The 19,855-nt window shown below is 35.9% G+C and overlaps 1 protein-coding gene across 6 annotated transcripts in view; it reads right to left on the reverse strand.

Moving 5' to 3' along the window:
* Positions 1-19,855, reverse strand: part of POU2F1 (POU class 2 homeobox 1) — a 202,357-nt gene that overhangs the window by 20,504 nt on the left and 161,998 nt on the right. For all 6 annotated transcript variants that reach the window (XM_061399424.1, XM_061399427.1, XM_061399420.1 and 3 more), the window contains 5 exons: positions 15,405-15,578; positions 8,711-8,852; positions 6,691-6,836; positions 6,046-6,225; positions 4,490-4,595 (listed from right to left, as the gene is read on the reverse strand). In XM_061399424.1, coding sequence (XP_061255408.1) covers positions 4,490-4,595; positions 6,046-6,225; positions 6,691-6,836; positions 8,711-8,852; positions 15,405-15,578 — 748 coding nt within the window. The remainder of the gene's footprint in view (positions 1-4,489; positions 4,596-6,045; positions 6,226-6,690; positions 6,837-8,710; positions 8,853-15,404; positions 15,579-19,855) is intronic.

Consider the following 19,855-nt stretch of genomic DNA (forward strand, 5'->3'; position numbering starts at 1 on the left):
CTGGAGTGGGTTGCCATTTCCTTCTCCAGGGGATCTTCCCGACCCAGGGATTGAACCCAGGTCTCCCGCATTGCAGGCAGATGCTTTAACCTCTGAGCCACCAAGGAAGCTCCACATAAGGGAGTATCCTACAACAATAAAACAAGATAATGAAGATTTCCATGAACTAATGTGGAGTGATTTTCAGAATGTCTGTTAAGCAAAAAAAGGTCACCTAAGTATGCAGGAATGGCACAAGTGGGAATGGGATAGAAAGGATACAGAGAATTATGATAGAAAGGAATGACATTTTTCCAAGGAGAACTTAATATCGCATAGTCTTTAAAAAAATCACAAGGATGGAAGGAAAAACACTAATACTTAATATGAACAAAAAATAAATGGAATTTCAAATGAATAACGTAAATACACTGAAGGGTATATAAGAAGAACTAACACAGATAACTTTTGAACACAGTATTTGGACATCATGTCTTCAGGCTTAAGACAAGAACTCTAAACTGAACTGAATTAGTCGGTCTTTCCAGAGGCATGGGTTAGCAATTTTGAAATCCCTTTCTTTTCACTATAGGACTGTGCAATTAAGTAATTTGTAATTGTTGATAATGGGAGCCAGGTTACTTGTCACTGAGAAGGGAGTTAAAATATGGAAAGAGATTAGGATAGAAAAGAATGAACGAGAGGATACTGGATTGGAACTGGAGATCTCAGTACGAACTTGGGGATTTTAAGGAGGCTGATTGTAGGCCAGAGGCAGAGAAACTTTAAGATGAGGCTGAACATCATGTGTGCCAAAAAAATCAGGAAGTACTCGAAGAATTCTAGGGACACATCAAAAGGGCACAGAAGCCACTTTGAAGTAGTTCCCTTTGGCTAAATCTGGAAAATCTGAATATTAAAATAAAAAGTGATTGTAACCTATTGAATACAGAAAGAATTTCTGAGTCCACACTGATAAAGATAGATAAATAGGGGAAAAGGAAAAGTTCATCCTTAGAGTTGAAAGCCAACTAATAAATGTAAAAGAAATGATGAAACTATATGAGAGTCACAATAACATAGATTCAGGCAAAAATCATCAATGGACACTAGTGTATAAACATTTGAGGAGCAGGATATTTGCAGTCTCAAACTCCTCATAAGATACTAACTGTAAAAAGTAAAATAACTCTAGAATGTTACTACATTAACAATATACAATAACTTATACAATGAAAAAATCTGGCAAATATCACCTTAATGAAATTATCAGAGTTAATAACATTGGGACTAACCAACAGCACACGTCTCCGCATAAGGCACAATACGGACTCAACACCACTTCTGTGGGGTTCCTGCCCAAAGTACATCATCTGAATCTAATCATGATAAAACATTTGCTACTGCTGCTAAGTCGCGTCAGTTGTGTCCGACTCTGTGCGACCCGAGACAGCAGCCCATGAGGCACCCCCCCGTCCCTGGGATTCTCCAGGCAAGAACACTGGAGTGGGTTGCCATTTCCTTCTCCAATGCATGAAAGTGAAAAGAAAGTGAAGTCGCTCAGTCGTGTCCGACTCTTTGCGACCCCATGGACTGCAGCCTTCCAGGCTCCTCTGTCCATGGGATTTTCCAGGCAAGAGTACTGGAGTGGGGTGCCATCGCCTTCTCCGGATAAAACATTTAGGTAAACCCAAATTAAGGGACATTCTACAAAATAACTAGCTATACTCTTCAAAACTATCAATGCCACAAAACACAAAGATTCAAATTGTCCCAAATTAAACGAAACTAAAAGACACAGCAACTGAATGCAATACATGATCTTAGATTTTCTTTTGCTGTAAGCAACATTACTGATTCAACTGGCAAAATCTGAATGTGAGTTATTTACTAGATAATAGTAATTGAGTCAATGTTAATAACCTGATGTTCTATAACTACTCTGGTTATATATAGAATTTCTTGCTTATTAAAAAAATATATAGTTAAGTGTTAGGGGTAAAGGGGGCATATCTGTAATTTGCTCTTAAAAACAGTTCAGAAAAAAACCACATACACAAACACAGGAAGAGAAACACACAGATCAGGGAAAAGGAAGAGAGGAAGCAAATACGGTAAAATTTTAATATTTGGAAAATGTAAGGAAGAGATTTGGGATTTCTTGAGACGATTCTTTTAACTTTTCTATACCTCTGAAATGATATTAAAAAAATTAAAGAAAAAGCTGTATGCACAAAGGTGTTCATTATAGTATTCATAATAGTGAAAACTTCATTCATTTAATAATTACTGGGCATCTTACACTCTAGGTGGTGTGCTGGACATGAGAAATACCGTAGTGAACAAGCAGGGCTGGTTATGTGGCTTAGAGCCTTGAGGAGTTTCCTGGGATTTAATATTTGCAGGGCTCAGACTGGGAAAGCTGGCTACCCTCTGTAGAACTTAACCATGATGTCAGCATATAGAAATGTTTATGAAATTACAGTACAATCATTTGATATTAAGGCAAATCAAAACTAGAAAAGTAAAGATTATAGTAACAGAGGAAGATGTTAAAAGATATTAAGTTTAAAAAAAGAGCAGCAGACACTGTAAATACTATTAGAATTGTACATCTATGCACACATAAAAAAAGATATAAAAACAGCACTCACAGTGGCTTTGTCTTTCCAATTTGAATTTCCCATGTTAAAAATTTTAATGATTAAAGAAAAATTTCATTCCAAAAGTTACTAACATTTCAGAAAATTGTCATAATTAAATGTACATAAATGGGCCAAGTAATTGAGTTTAAGAGAATTTGATTAGTCAGTTAAGATCACCAAAATTTTTTTAATTTCCAGCTAGTTTTGAGTATGTGTATCTTCTTAAAATTACCTTTTGCTTCAGGTTTGTGCCATTTAATGCGCCATTTTATGAAATCTGCAAAGCTACTTGTTCTTAATGTCTGAACTATTATGATTTTTTTTTTTTTAACAATAGAGAGTTATCTTTAAACCTAATGTCATATGACTTATAATTTGTTTGGAAGGTAAACTACACAATTTACCAGTTAATGCAGTTAGGGCAGAGAGTAACTGCCGCAGAGGCAGGAATTCCATGTTCCTGGTGACCATCACAACAGCAACCAATCACAACAGTTTGCATATGAAGCTAAGGTGCTGAATAGTATACACTCTGGAACAGAAGCTTTTAATTTACCTCTAAGACATTCAGAAATGGCAAGCCTTAGTAAGGTGAGAGCTGATGAGGTTTGTCATTTATAAACCTCCTTGTATTTTACTAAAAACTGAGTATGTCTATTTTGTGAGAGGAAAAGTTTATAGCTTTCACCAAATTTTCAAAGAGGTCAAAGGCCCAAAAGTTAGCAAAGGTACTGCTCTGAATTAACAATATTATGAAATTTTCTAACTTAGAAATTTAATAACTACATAAAACCATTTAATCCAATTTTGTCACTTAAAATATGAGTGGAAAAAAAAATCAAATTTCCCAACTCCAGGTTAAATTTAAGCTTGATTATGAAAGATCATAAATCTATCCAATGGTTACTAGCATATATATCAACCTGGTGAATAATTAGAGAATGTCTTCTGCAATATGTATCACTAAAAAAATTCTGATGACAATACTAATTTATTTTAGATGTATCTGGAAAATGTGCCATTTAAACAGAAAATATTTATTCATTTTTACCATGAATGTGTCAAACACTAAGCTAGGCACTGACATTTCAAAAATGACAGACCTTCTGAGATGTACAAAGTCTACTGGAAAAGAAAGAAGTATAAAAATTGTTTATAATATAGGCAGGTGGAAATAATTTCCTGGAGAAGCTAAACAGTATATATCCAAGAAGAAATGATATTTAAGCTGGAGTAGTTTCATCACTAACAGAAAGAAGTGAAGGCTGGGATGGACATTTTACACTGTGGGGATGTTTACAAAAGGTACAGAGGATCTTTTCCTGTGTTTTGAGGATAGGATCGAGAAAAGATGAGTGGAAGATAAGGTCCAGACAGTAAATGGTTTATAAATTCATGGTGAATTTGGATGTTTTCCTGAATGCAAAAAGCTGAAGCTATTAAGCATTTTTAAGGGGAGGAGAAGTTAATTGGAAAAAAAGTAACCCTGGGCCTTCCCTGGTGGCCCAGTGGTTAAGACTTGGCGCTTCCACTGCAGGTTCAATCCCTAGATGGGAAACTAAGATCCTGCTGCGTGGCATGGCCAAAAAAAAAAAAAAGGTAACGCTGAGGAGCAATGTAAAAGACAAAGTAATGTGGGAAAGAAAAAAAGATAAAATCTTTATGTGAAAGCATTCTTTCTGGAAAAATGTATTATGCCTGATACTTTTTTAGGAGTTCAGGTTTTGGCATACAACTTTTTTTAAAAAAAAGCAATATATATTTTTAGTTAAATCCTTAGTTTACAATTTAATGGCAGATTCTCACAGAAACTTATCATGGGCCTCCTATTTGCCTAACAGCTGCACAGCCTGCTTGCTGCTTACCTGTAACAGAGAGATTAGTTACCGCAGCGCTGGTTAAAGGAAGGACTGGATTGACCGTGAGGGTAGTTGCTGCACTGCTTGTCACAAGGCTTGGTGTGGTTGCCACCTAGAGGCCGGAAGTGAAAACATGCAAAAGCATTTAAAAACCAAAATTTAAAAATTTAAGTCCATACTGTAGATTTATTTTTCCTACAAACATTTTAAAAATTCCAGATACAACAGAATGAAATTAAACTGTCCAAAATGAAATGATTTTATTAATTACTCTCTGACCTTGGAATTGAGAAAACTGGCTTATGTTGAAAGGCTGCTTTTACTAGATGGTTTTTCACTAATATTACAAACGGCTTTGTCCAAGTTTTAATGAGAAATTAACTTAAAAACTCCCATATTTCAATTATGTTGAATAAGATATACTCTAAAGCATTAAAAAATACTACACCATTATAAGTGATCTAAACAAGAAAACTATTCAAGGGGATCATAGAATTTGGAGTTCTTGTACATTACTTCTATTTTCAGCTATGTGGGGGCAAGACTGTCTTGATTTTGTTTTTAATGAAATCTCATTACGGAAAGAATATAAAACAAATTTCTTAAAATGGACAGTTTCTTTTTTTGAAATTACATATTGATACACTAAAGTAGCAAATATTGCCTTCCTTCTATCCTTCCTCCCTTCCTCCTTCTAGTACCAATAAATTGAAAACACAAAAGTCATGTACATAAAACAAAATTACCTAATACTATCATTTTCATAACTACTATCTCATGAACTTTATGATTAAAGTCTTACCAGTTAACAATCAAAGCTTTCACTTAAACTAGGAAGTGCTATTAATGATTACTTTAGTTTGAAAAGTCTCCTTGGCATGGAGTAATATTAAATTAGAAATAAATTAACAAGAAAGTATCAGAAATGCAAACTCAACAATATTCCCATCTTTGGAATCCTGGTTGGAAACATGGCATCACATTCACAATTGTTCTAAAGATCAAGTGAGTCACATGACAACTATATGTCCCTTCAGTCTAGGAATACTATTTTAATGTTAACGGCAGTGGTTACTCAATAAGGTTATAAATAAAAGGGCCACATCAATACGAACTCAGAGCTAAAGGTTATCTGGGGAATTTATTGTATTGTATTGTATCACTTAATCATCTAAGTAAAAGTTTAATAAATTGAGCCTTAGAACCCAAAATGAATAAAGAGCAACTAAAGATTTTTTAGATAACTGATATTAGCTGCAAACTGACTCCCAGTTATAGAGTAACCTAAGAAACCATAGCAGAGAAGAGAATAATCAAGAGAATAATGAAACTGCAATGAAATAGGAAAGGATTAAAACTGTTTAAAAAAAAAGATCAGTTAAGTTCTTGGGTTAACAACAAGAGATTTCATTACTTTGGTAACATTTAAAATATAAATGTATATACCTTTATTCAACATGAATATATATAATAGATTCCTATAATGATATAAATTCATTTGATAGGTCACTCATAATGTAAACATTAGCCCTCGAGCACGTGCCCTTGCATCCCATCCTTACCAGTGAGGCTGGGCTGGGGAAAACTGCTTTGATAGGCGAGCTGCTGGTCCCACCACTGCTGGGGGGGTTGATTCTTTTTTCCTTCTGGCGGCGGTTACAAAACCAAACACGTATTACCTCCTTTTCCATGTTAAGTTGATCAGCAATCATGGTGATTTCTTCCGAGGTAGGCTTTTGATTCTGAAGGGGAAAATAATAAAATCATCTGTTGGAAAAACTTTCTGAACTACAGGCATAACCATGTCATTAAATGAATAAGCAAACGGGAGGAGAAACAAGAGAATGAAGTTGGGCTATACAGGGCCATATTACTCCACTTCTAACAAAAAACTTCTATATTCTAATAAGCATTTATTAAATGTAGTCATATTAACTTAGAATGTTATTCTTATATATATATATATTTTTTTTTTTTTTAAGGAAAATTAATCATGAATGAAACAAATGCCTTATTTATTAGTGGGAATTTAAGAATTTTTCCAGTGCTTCATACACATAATCTCATTTGGACAATGTGAGGAAGCCAAGAGTTCTGGTTCCAAACACTAGAATTTAGCCAAACCAAACTACTTGTGTTTCCCCTGTACATAACGTTAGTATTACACAGACAATCCCATGTATATGAAAAGTTAAAACCTCACCAACCTCCAAGAAACTCTTCTCTAAGGCCACACGAATGTTGGTCTCTATGCTGGTGCGTTTCTTCCTCCTACGGTTCAAGCCCTCAATCCCCATCCCTGGAGAATTCAGGGCACTTGGGCTGGAGAGAGCTGAATCAGATGAGAGGTTCTCTGTAAGAAAGAAGAAAACACATAAATCAAATTAGCTGAGTATGATTCATGCACATAATATACATATTAACAATAACAATCAACCAAAATACTTTAGGTTATTATAACTTATATTAAAATATGTTCACTACCATGGATCTTTCCACTGCTCTTACTGGCATTCTCTGTCCCAGGATGGTTCATTATATTGTCACTGCTAGTCTTTGATTTGTTTCTGACAAGGCAGTCTACTACTCCTCTCTTTACTCCAAGCTCTACCTCTTCTGCTTTTATGAGAGTTCTGTTCTCCTGTTTTGGTTTTGCTTGCTCTTTTATTTATTAACTCTAAGGATGAAAGGAAGAAAACCTGGAAATTACTGACTGTTAAATGTTTATCTTGCAAATGACCTCTCATTTTATTTCACTGGTATTCCTCTCCTTCCCCTCAAACCAAACAATGAAACACTTTTAAACTAATTAAAGCTTAAACAAGATTCGGTCATTTAATAGTTTAATGACCCTGAGCATGTCAGAGACATCTCTGAGTTTCTTTCCACTCTGTGTTCTATGAAGGGAACAGACCACAGGTTCTCTCACCTGTGGGACTCAGTAAGATTACAGATGCTGAGGCCGTATGTAGAACAACGAAATCAGACTGTTCAAAGCTGGGAGTTACAGGTTTGTCTTTGCGAAAGACCTGAATTTTGTTCACATCTACAGTGAGAACCACAGTTTAGGGGATCTCTATGATTCCTTACAGCTCTCACAGTTTATGATTCTGTGACTCAAAAGTCAAAACCTCCAAAGGGAAACCGCAGCACAAGGCATGTAAGTTAAAATTAATAGCTCAATTTTTTTAATGTATAAAAAGGTGGTCATTTAAAAAAAATCAAAGTATAATGGATTTACAATATTTTGTTGGTTTCAGGGATATAGCAAAGTCATTCAGTTATAAATACATTTTTTCAGATTGTATTTCACTACAGAGTATTACAAGATGTTGAATATAATTCTCTGTACGATACAGCAGGTCTTTGTTGCTTATCTATGTATAGTAGTAATTTGTATTTTTTGTATTTATTAAACTCATACTCCTAATACGTCCCTCCCTCCCTCTCCCATTTTTGGTAACTATAAGTTTTTTTTTTTTTCTTCTATGTCTGTGTTTCTGTTTCTAAATGAATACAGATTCATTTGTATTATTTTTTGGATTCCACATATAAGTGGTATCATACAGTAGTTGTCTTTGTTTGGCTTATTTACTAAATATAATATTCTCTAGGTCCATCCATGTTGTTGTAAATGGTAATATTTCATTCTTTTTTAGGTTGAGTAATAGTCCATTGTATATACATACCAATGTGTGATCACTTTTTTTTTCTACTTTTATTTTATTTTTAAACTTTACATAATTGTATTAGTTTTGCCAAATATCAAAATGAATCCGCCACAGGTATACATGTGTTCCCCATCCCGAACCCTCCTCCCTCTGTGATCACTTTTAATAACAAAGCAGAAATACTATCAGGAACAAATTTATAATAATCCATGGAGGAAGAACCAATAAACTTGTTTTTCAAGTTTATTTAAATACATAGGCCTTCTTATCCTCTTCAACTTCCTTCAACTGTCTCTCATTCTGGGCTCAAATATAAGAAATGTTCCAAAGCTAAAAACTATTGCTGATTATGTACCTTGTAATTACTAGACTATTTAAATGAATTAGCTCTCTAATTTATGTAGTCATAATTTACGTTGATCCTCTCAAGATTAGTGAGCTTCAAGATTCTGTAGTATCAATAATGTAATAAGAAATATAATCCCCATTTATACAACAATCCCTCCTATAAAATGATCAACAAGGAAATATATATATTTTTTATATATTTACCCACCTGCATCATTTAGCCACTTCTCCAAAAGTGGCTTTAATTTGCACATGTTCTTAAAGCTGAGGTTCAAGGCTTCAAAACGAGAGATGGTAGTTTGGCTGAAGTCATTTCCATACAGTTTACCCATAGCAAGCCCAACATCGCCCTGTACAATAATACAGAATAGAAAAGGAGAGAGAGAGAAGATTCATGCAATGTTTATGGTCTTCACTCGAGGGTGCTGCTCCAGTAACTGTTCTAGACAAAGAATCAACAATCATTCCATTTACTGGGTTCCACAACAACATCCATCCCTAAGCTGAGCACAGTATTCCAGTGAAGGTTCTTGTTAATTAGGCCTCAATGGTGACAACATTCAAAACTGTCCCATATTCTCTCCATATTGAATCTCTTCTTAATTACTGAAATATCAAGTATTTCTGCTAACTCTCAAAAGGTTGTGCTGATATTCTACCAAGTAAGTGATGCAACCAAAGTGATCTAAGTAATCTTTAAAAATCAGTTAACCTGTATCACCTACAGGGTTAATAGATGTAACTGTCTTGATAACGTTAGATATTTCTGAACTAATCCAACTTCACATAAATCACTTTAAATCTTAGAAATTATGCTTCGTTCTTTAATTTTTTTCCTGTAAAGTTATTTCTGGAAGCTGTGAAAAAAAAAATCTCCTTTGCACTCTTAGTTTGGATTTCAAAGTTTGTTATAAAAACCAGGTATTCTAAAAAGACTACTTCTGTAACCATTATAGAAATTCACAGTAGAGAGTTTTGACCCATTTAGTCAAAACCTTTATGGGCACTGGAAACTTGGTAGCCTTAGAGCAATAGAACAATGATCCCCTGAATATACTGCAAAAAATATCTTTCTCTATAAGCCTTTGAAATGTATGGAGGGCTTTTCCTCCAGCTGAAACCTCTCTTATTGTATATATATAGGTAATACAAAGTGTCAGTCGCTCAATTGTGTCTGACTCTTTGTGATCCCATGGACTGTAGCCTCTGTCCTTTGGATTCTCCAGGCAAGAATACTGGAGTGGGTAGCATTCCCTTCTCATGGGCTCTTTCTGACCCAGGGATCGAACTTGGGTCTCCTGCATCACAGGTGGATTCTTTACTGTCTGAGCCACCAGTTATATAGTAGAAATAATTCACACTCACATTTTAAATAGTTTAGTGACAAGACAGAAAGGCAATATTTCTGGTCCAAAACACTACACGGCTAATCCTACTAAGACAGTCACCTCCCAACCGTCTTGGCAACACTCGTTCTGAATTAGGAACATCTCACTCCTTGGATTCATCTCCCCTGTAAACCACCTTTTTGGATAGAACATTGTCTATTAGCACTTACATAAGGGGTTAGTCAGTGAAAAGAAAGAATATTTCTTTTTAAACTCCATTTTCTCACTGGTGAGCAAATTGTATCAAAAAGTTTAATAGAGGAGAAATGTTGGATAAAGATAAAATGAGACTTTGAGAATACTTGAACTGGGGACAGGAGGAGAAGGGGATGACAGAGGATGAGATGGCTGGATGGCATCACTGACTCGATGGATGTGAGTCTGAGTGAACTCCGGGAGCTGGTGATGGACAGGGAGGCCTGGCGTGCTGCGATTCATGGGGTTGCAAAGAGTCGGACACGACTGAGCGACTGAACTGAACTGAACTCCAACTGATCTATATTCTAATCTTTCCCATAGAATAGCTACCAGCTGCATGTGTAATTTAAATTAATTCAAAGCAGATAAATTAAAACTTTAGTTCCTTAGCACCACTGCCACCTTCCGAGTACTCAACAGGCACATGTGGACAGTGATTATCCTACTGGACAGCACAGGCACAAACTCATAAAAGGTTTTCCTGACAGCTCCGAATGTACTCTCTCACAGAAGTAGAACAGAAGCAGACCATCACACTTAAATAATTTCATTTTCTAAAAAGCAACAGATGCCTCAGTTAATATACTAATTTCCACTAATTTGGTATAAGCTTGGTTTAGTGCTTTTGTAATACACAACCACCTTGGGTTCTCCCTCAGAGTAAATGTTTGAACAGTTAACTCATACATAATCTGAACTAAATAATATCACTTTGATTTTTTTTTTTAAAGCAGAGAAAAAGAGGAATGAAGATTGAGATTAGGAAATAATGAATGTATCACATGTGAGGGATGGTGTTAGAATATGGCATGCCTTATAATTATGTAATAACATCTACAGCAATCCTTTAATAACAAATTATGTAGTTAGAAAATACTGTTTAAAACACCTAATAACGTGTATATTTACTCAGAGAACAGGAATTTGTTTGTTTCAACTAATAACTTGAATGTCTAACTTACCCTCTGAGTGAATGTGTATAAACTGCATACAAAGCAATGTTAAAAAAAACTACAATTGAGGTATCTGACATAAAACGTGTTGATCTTCCCATCCCGCATCGGTAATGTGTGCCTTAATCCACACAGTCAAGGTCTGTGAAATGTTGCCACTGATAAGTCAAAGTCATTTTGAAAAATAAGGAAGCGGTGTGTCAAATAATAGGATAAAACTATAAGCAGAACACCAGATCACAGGGAAGCTCCTTTATCAAAAAAAGAGAGAGGGACTTTGCTGCTAGTGCGGTGGTTAAGAATCCACCTTGCAATACAGGGGATGTGGGTATGACCCCTGACTGGGCAACGAGGTCCCATACACTGCAGAGTAACGAAGCCCGTGCATCACAATGAGAGCCCACAGGCCTCTGTGAAAGGTCCTGCATGAGGTGACAAAGGTCTGTGTGCCACAATTAAGACCCCACACAGCCAAATACATAAATAGTAAAAAAAAAAAAAAAAAAAAAAAGCAAGAGAGAGAGAGAAAGACAAAAAGAGAGAGAAACAACCCTGCCAGTGTGTTGGGTCAAATGCCACAGAAAGGCAAACCACTATTTGGTATAAAAATTAAAGAAAGGTTTTTAAAAGTCTTAATAGCCTTGCCATATCACTTGGGCAACAATCTCCTAGGAAACAAAGAGTATGCTATGCTAATAGCTTAAGAGCTGAAGCACTGCTAAACATGCCAACCTTAAACTTATTTAAGCTTATTAATTTATTTCTACCAATCTAGTTCTATATTATCTTAGCTTTCTTTTTAAAAGCCAGATGGTTGAGATAGTTCAAAAGTACTAAAATCTTTATGAATTACAATTTGTTTCTTCATAACTGAGACTCTTCACAAATATGCATTTTTTCTAAAATTATTATATGTATTAAAAAACATTTTGTTCTCAATATATAATGTTTCTTTGAGCAAAAATAAATTACCAAAGAAATATAAGGAACAAAACAGGGATGTCATCCTTGATTTTTTATCTACTAGAGTAGGTGGTATGTTACAACACTTTCAACATAAAATAATTTGGATAATATTTTAGTGCTGGCTTAAATTTCAAACAGTAATTATATTCTCTGGGGAAAAAGCCATCAGGCTTTTCCTGATTCTATTGAAATACCCAATCTAATCTATACTTCAGTAATTTTATTTCACCTAATGATCTTGCTATGGCCAATGCGTTCTCTTGGCTGAACTCTATTAGCCTTTGCTGTTCTGTATTCCAAGGGCAAATTTGCCTGTTACTACAGGTGTTTCTTGACATCCTACTTTTGCATTCCAACAACACAAGAGAAGACTCTACACGTGGAATCATCAGATGGTCAACACCAAAATCAGACTGATTTTATTCTTTGCAGCCAAAGATGAAGAAGCTCTATACAGTCAGCAAAAACAAAACCAGGAGCTGACTGTAGCTCAGATCATGAACTCCACAGTGCCAAATTCAGATTTAAATTGAAGAAAGTAGAGAAAACTACTAGACCATTCAGGTATGACCTAAATCAAATCCCTTATGACTATACACTGGAAGTGAGAAATAGATTTAAAGGATTCGATCTGATAGACAGAGTGCCTGAAGAACTATGGACAGAGGTTTGTGACATTGTACAGGAGACAGGGATCAAGACCATCCCCATGGAAAAGAAATGCAAAAAAGCAAAATGGCTGTCTGAGGAGGCCTTACAAATAGCTGTGAAAAGGGAAGCAAAAAGCAAAGGAGAAAAGGAAAGATATAAGCATCTGTATGCAGAGTTCCAAAGAATAGTAAGGAGAGATAAGAAAGCCTTCCTCAGCGATCAATGCAAAGAAATAGAGGAAAACAATAGAATGGGAAAGATTAGGGATCTCTTCAAGAAAATTAGAGATACCAAGGGAACATTTCATGTAAAGATGGGCTCAATAAAGGACAGAAATGGTATGGCCCTAACAGAAGCAGAAGATATTAAGAAGAGGTGGAAAGAATACACAGAAGAACTGTACAAAAAAGATCTTCACAGCCCATATAATCATGATGGTGTGATGTGATCACTCACCTAGACCAGACATCCTGGAATGTGAAGTCAAGTGGGCCTGAGAAGCATCACTACAAACAAAGCTAGTGGAGGTGATGGAATTCCAGTTGAAATTCCAGAGCTATTTCAAATCCTAAAAGATGATGCTGTGATAGTGCTGCACTCAATATGTCAGCAAATTTGGAAAACTCAGCACTGGCCACAGGACTGGAAAAGGTCTGTTTTCATTCCAATCCCAAAGAAAGGCAATGCCAAAGAATGTTCAAACTACCGCACAATTGCACTTATCTCACACACTAGTAAAGTAATGCTTAAAATTCTCCAAGAGGGGCTTCAGCAATACGTGAACCATGAACTTCCAGATGTTCAAGCTGGTTTTAGAAAAGGCAGAGGAACCAGAGATCAAACTGCCAACATCCGCTGGATCATGGAAAAAGCAAGAGAGTTCCAGAAAAACATCTATTTCTGCTTTATTGACTATGCTAAAGCCTTTGACTGTGTGGATCACAATAAACTGTGGGAAATTCTGAAAAAGATGGGAATACCAGACCACCTGAACTGCCTCTTGAGGAACCTGTATGCAGGTCAGGAAGCAACAGTTAGAACTGGACATGGAACAACCGACTGGCTCCAAATAGGAAAAGGAGTACATCAAGGCTGTATATTGTCACCCTGCTTATTTAACTTATATGCAGAGTACATCATGAGAAACGCTGGACTGGAGGAAGCACAAGCTGGAATCAAGATTGCTGGGAGAAATATCAATAACCTCAAATATGCAGATGACACCACCCTTATGGCAGAAAGTGAAGAGGAACTAAAAAGCCTCTTGATGAAAGTGGAAGAGGAGAGTGAAAGTTGGCTTAAAGCTCAACATTCAGAAAACGAAGATCATGGCATCTGGTCCCATCACTTCATGGCAAATAGATGGGGAAACAGTGGCTGACTTTATTTTTCTGGGCTCCAAAATCACTGCAGATGGTGATTGCAGCCATGAAATTAAAAGATGCTTACTCCTTGGAGGGAAAGTTATGACCAACCTAGACAGCATATTAAAAAGCAGAGACATTACTTTGTCAACAAAGGTCCATCTAGTCAAGGCTATGGTTTTTCCAGTGGTCATGTATGGATGTAAGAGTTGGACTATAAAAAAAGCTGAGCACTGAAGAATTGATGCTTTTGAACTGTGGTGTTGGAGAAGACTCTTGAGAGTCCCTTGGACTGCAAGGAGATCAACTAGTCCATCCTAAAGGAGATCAGTCCTGGGTGTTCATTGGTAGGACTGCTATTGAAGCTGAAACTCCATTACTTTGGCCACCTGATGCGAAGAGCTGACTTACTGGAAAAGACCCTGATGCTGGGAAAGATTGAGGGCAGGAGAAGGGGATGAAGAGGATGAAATGGTTGGATGGCATCATCGACTCAATGGACATGGGTTTGAGTGGACTGTGGAAGTTGGTGATGGACAGGGAGGCCTGCGTGCTGCGATTTATGGGGTTCCAAAGAGTTGGACACGACTGAGCGACTGAACTGAATGATCTTGCATCACTACATAAATGTCATTCAGCTTAATTATTTTTCTGCTTTATCTGTGACACATTAATCGAAGAGTAAGTCAGCAGGAATGGTTAGAACAACAAGCTATATACCTAGAGCTTTAAACAGGTTTAAACCATTAAATTCATTCCACTTTAAAAACCCTTTGTTAGGTGACATTTTAAAATTTAATTTGGATTTTGATTAATTTGGATTTTTCATCTTCAACAGATTCCTATTTAGTTAATCAGCCTCAGTTTGGTATTACTGTTTGTGTGTGTATGAGTTTCCATTACTGCTTCCTTTTGCCCACAAACTATTTTAAACAAGTCTTTCAAATATTTCCCCTTTCAGCTACTATAAAAGGAATAAAGTAATCTTTATTCCTCTCATTCTTACTTATATACAACACGAAGGGCTAGAACCAAATGTTTTTCAAACGACATAGCCCTCAGTATATTATAGTTATTTCATTCCCCAACATAATCTCTTAAGTTCTCACCATTTATGGGTATAATTCTAATTTCAGAGGCCTGTGTTCTGAGAGAAACGTTAACAATTTTAGCATAATAGTAAATTATATATTAATACATGAATAAAAATGATGAAAGTCTAAACTTACAAATGCAGGAAATGGCTAAGAAAAAGCTACAGTCCAAAATTAAAAACAAACCTGAAAAATATACTGCTCCTTAGAAGTCTCTTTGGACATGGAATGCAAATATTTGGACCTGGCCAAGGAAGGAAGCTTTAGTTAAAGGTAGGTTCATCCTACCTGAGTGAATCCAAGTTTGATTCGTCTTTGTTTGAAGGTCTTGGCAAACTGCTCAAGCTCCTCAAGGTCACTGGGCTCCTCCAAGCTGGGAGTATCAATCCGCTTTGGTGTTGCCTGGCTCTGTGGAAGTGTCTGAATTGGGGTTGCTGCTATTGTGCGTGTTGGGGTTGCTGGCTGTTAGAGAAGGAACAGAAGAATAAGAACACACATACACTAAGAAATTTAAGTTTATATCTGGAATGCTGCAAGTAAACAATTTACACGAACAGCTATATTCAAGAACTATGAATATAACATGTAACATGTAACACTGTGGCAGGTACAACGTAACACCCAGTGAGAAAAGCAGAGTGTGGTGCTATATACACTACAATTACAGTTAAGGTCAAACACATACATCTGTGGAAAAGACCTGAATATACAAAAATGAAATCCATTATCCTTGAGTTTTCGAATGGTCTGAATACACGCATCTCATGTCATTTAAGAAATCAGTCTTTATTTTTAAGAACCTGTATCACAAATATGTCACTTAAACTATAAGCTTCAAAACAGCAGGAACCATCCCTGTCTTATCACTATCATATCTCCTACTTGTAATAGAATATTATAAAAAATAAGATTATTAAAAACTATTTTAAGGGGGAAAAACAAATCACCTATAGTTTAAATAACTTAATAGCTTCATTTCTGACTATTTGTTCAAGTTTTCTTCCATACAGCTTCATTTTTACGCTGTTAAATTTATCTATAACCTCTAGAAGTTTTCTTCCTCCTGCACATCTACTGATCTATTGTTAACCTTAACTGTAATTATAGTAACAAAATTTTATACTCTGCTCTTCTCCGTTAACATTAGGTTTCAATTTTTTCTACTATGGTGTTTCAGTCATCTTAATTGTCAAAGGTGGGCTGAAAGGTAATTATATCATAATAATAATTTATTTAGCCATTTCTTTATCGTTAAGACATTTTTCATTTGTTTTTACTAACATAGATGATACCACAATGAAACACTGTGCATACAGTCATTTTTTCCACCTAATTAGTTCTTTGAGATAAATTCACAAAGGATTTTTCTGTAACTGGATAAAGAGTATATACTACACACAATTTCACGGCTTTTGGTATACATCATAATGCTGGTTCTCAGTGTACAATGTTCCCACATGATTTGTGTTAGCAGTTTTAAAAAATGTTTTACTAATTCAGGAATAAACTGTACTTTGCTAATGCCTTAATTCTTATTTCTTATTACTTAAAGCCAAAATTTTCCCATGTGTTAATTATTACCTGTACTTCCTTTCATGTGAATTAACTTTACATCCATAACCCATTTATATATTAATGGTATCCTTATTCTCAAAGATCTCATCAAATGTTATAAATTAAGCCTTTGTCTGTTGTAGTAATACAAATAATTTTCCCACTCTGCTTTTCTCCTTTTATTTTTCAGTGTATGTAAGTGTTGAATTATCATTTGGGTGAACTATTTTTTCTTCCTCAGTTATCTGCTGTTGCTTCAAATCTGAGAAAGCTTTGACTTATTTCTAGCTAAAAATATCCTGCTTCTTCGATGTCTTTAAAAATGTTTAATTATTTAAATCCATCTAAAGTTTATTTGGGACATAAGGGTATACTCTATCTTTTCTGACTGACAAGCTCCGAGTAGAACCCTCCTTCTGAGTACTCACTAGTGACAGGTGCTGCCCTGACTGCATCCTAACTGCTCAGCCAACCCTCCCTGTGAACAGAAGCCCAGGTGAGAGATTACAGGACAGGATTACAGATGGAGCCTCTGGTTGTGTACTTTTTTCCTTATAATTTTAATGCGTCGTATTCCTCTAAATTTTACTTCATTAGTAATATGCTCTCTCCAACTGAACTAACTGCCCCTGAAAACTACATAATAGGAATTGCGCATGCCTACACTTGGGGTAAGCTCCTTTCTACCATCCCTCTTCAATGAAGACAACAAAATTAATCTCTCTGGCGTGCTGACACTGAGAAAATTTTAACCTGACCACCTGGAGGAACCCAAAACTTTACCAACCAAGTTAGAGTCCTATGTGGTTATAACTTCCCACTGAGACTGGTTGATGGTTAGAGATGTGTCTCAACTATTAGACAGTCGCTTTATTTCCAGGCTTGAAGTAGCCCCATTCTCAAATAGTAAAGGACTAAAAATAGCTTGGGTACCTTTTGGTGGAGTGGTTACAGATAAGTTACCCCAACTCCAGAAACCTCAGGCTGGACTGGGCCAGATCTAGAAATAGTAGAGTAAAATTCAGTGAGCAGGAGTCAGGATGAAGCTGTCAGCCCTGCCACTGTTTACAAAGCTTGTAGGTCAGAAAGGAACTGCTGCTATAGGTTTTCTTTTCAACCTCATTTTCATAATTCTGCTTATTCACAATTAAATGCACCATTTAAAAGTGTACAGTTGGATGGGTTTTGACAACTATATGTAGTCATAAAACTCTTATAAGCGATTAAGATGCAGAAAATTTCCATCACCCTCAAAATTTCCTGGGCCCTTTGTTGTCAGTCCTCACCCCTAGCCCCACCCCCTGGCAACCACTGATTTGATTTCTGTCCCTATAGCTTTGTCTGTGTAAAATGCCATGTAAATTGAATCATGCAGTATACAGTTTTTATGTTTGTCTTCTTTCACCTGGCATAATGCTTTTGAAATTCATACATGATGTTGAATGTATCGTAAATACATTTGTTTCTTTGGCTGAGTAGCAATCCATCATATAGATATGTCAAAATTTATGTTATCTATTCAGCAGTTGATGGATGTTTCGGCTGTTTATAAAAGCTCTATGAACATTCATATACAGGTCTTTGTGTGCGCAAATGCACTCATTTCTGAGAGTATAGCTGCTGAGTCATAAGTTGTATTTAACTTGAAAAAAAAAAACGCCAAGTTCTCTAAAGGGCCTGCATCAATCCACAACCCCAGTGGCAACGTTTAAGAGCTGGGTTTGCTTTATATTCTCACCAACACTTGGTATTATCATAGTCTTTAATTTTGCCCGTTCTGCTGGGTATGTAGTGATATTTCATTTGCATTTTCCTCATGACTAATAATTTTGAGCATCTTTTCATATACTTATTGGGTATTTAATGTGCCTTCTTTGGTATTTAATTTGCCTTCAAATATCTTGAAATATTTTGCACATACCCCCTTAAAAAAAAACAAACAGGTTGTCTTATTGTGCTGTATGAGTTCTTTATATAATCTGGATATAAGTCTTTTATTTTTATACGTTTCAAGAATATTTTCTTCTAGTCTGTGGCTTTCCTTTTCATTCTTTCAACAGAAACTTTTAATTTTTATGAAATTAAATTTATTACTTTTTATCTTTTATAGTTAGTGCTTTTTGTGTCCCACTTAAGAAATTACCTTATCCAGGGACCCAAAGATTTTACCTTAAGTTTTTTTTTTAGAAGTTTAGGTCTGCAACCCATTTCAAATTAATCTTTGTATATCACTGTGAAGGAGAAGAGGGTGACAGAGGATGAGATGGTTGGATGACATCACTGCTTCAGTGAATGTGAACCTGGGCAAACTTCGGGAGATAGTGAGGGACAGTGAGGCCTGGAGCGCTGCAATCGACGGGTTCCCAGAGAGTCGAATGTGACTGAGCAACAACAATATCGTGAAATAAGGAGTGAGGTGCTTTTTTTTTCTGCCCATGGATAGTCAGTTGGTTCTTGATGATGCAAGTCTATTGGACTTCCGCTCTATTTCTATTCACATGCCATTATCACACTGTCTTTCTTACCATAGTTGTATAATAATTCTAGACAACGAGTAATCCTTTAACTTTCTCACTTTTCAAAACTGGCTATTCCATGACCTCTTCAATTCTGTACAAGTGTTAGAAACACCACACATATTTCTTCAAAGAAAGCTGTAGATATTAATTGGGATTGTGTTGAATCTATAGATCAATTTGGAGAGATCTTGTTTTACGAATCAAAGTCTTCGTGAACACATTACATCTCTCCATTTACTTAGGTCTTCAATTTCACTCAGCAAGATTTTGTAGTCTTCAATGTATAGGTCTTATAAACATTTTGTTAAATTTATTCTTAATTACTGCAAATATTTTTCTTATTAATTTCAATTTCCAAATGATTTTTATTAATATACAGATTTTTGTCTATTGACTTTGTATCTTGCTTGCTAAGTTACTAAGTAATTTTGTATCATACTTGCTAAGTTCACTTACTAATTCCAGCAACATTTTTGTAGATTCTTCTGAATTTTCTGCATAGATAATCATATTGTCTGCCAAAGGAGACCCTTCCTGTTGGGGGCCAGAGTGAGGCACTCTGCCCGTGGCAAAGGTCATGAGGAAGGAGGCTCAACATACGCAAAGGCGGGATCGAGCCTCAGGGGTCCCCCTGGAAATCCTCAAGCATCTACCCCCATAACCAGA

This window comes from Bos javanicus, chromosome 3 (assembly GCF_032452875.1).
Source record: "Bos javanicus breed banteng chromosome 3, ARS-OSU_banteng_1.0, whole genome shotgun sequence".
Lineage (NCBI taxonomy): Eukaryota > Metazoa > Chordata > Mammalia > Artiodactyla > Bovidae > Bos > Bos javanicus.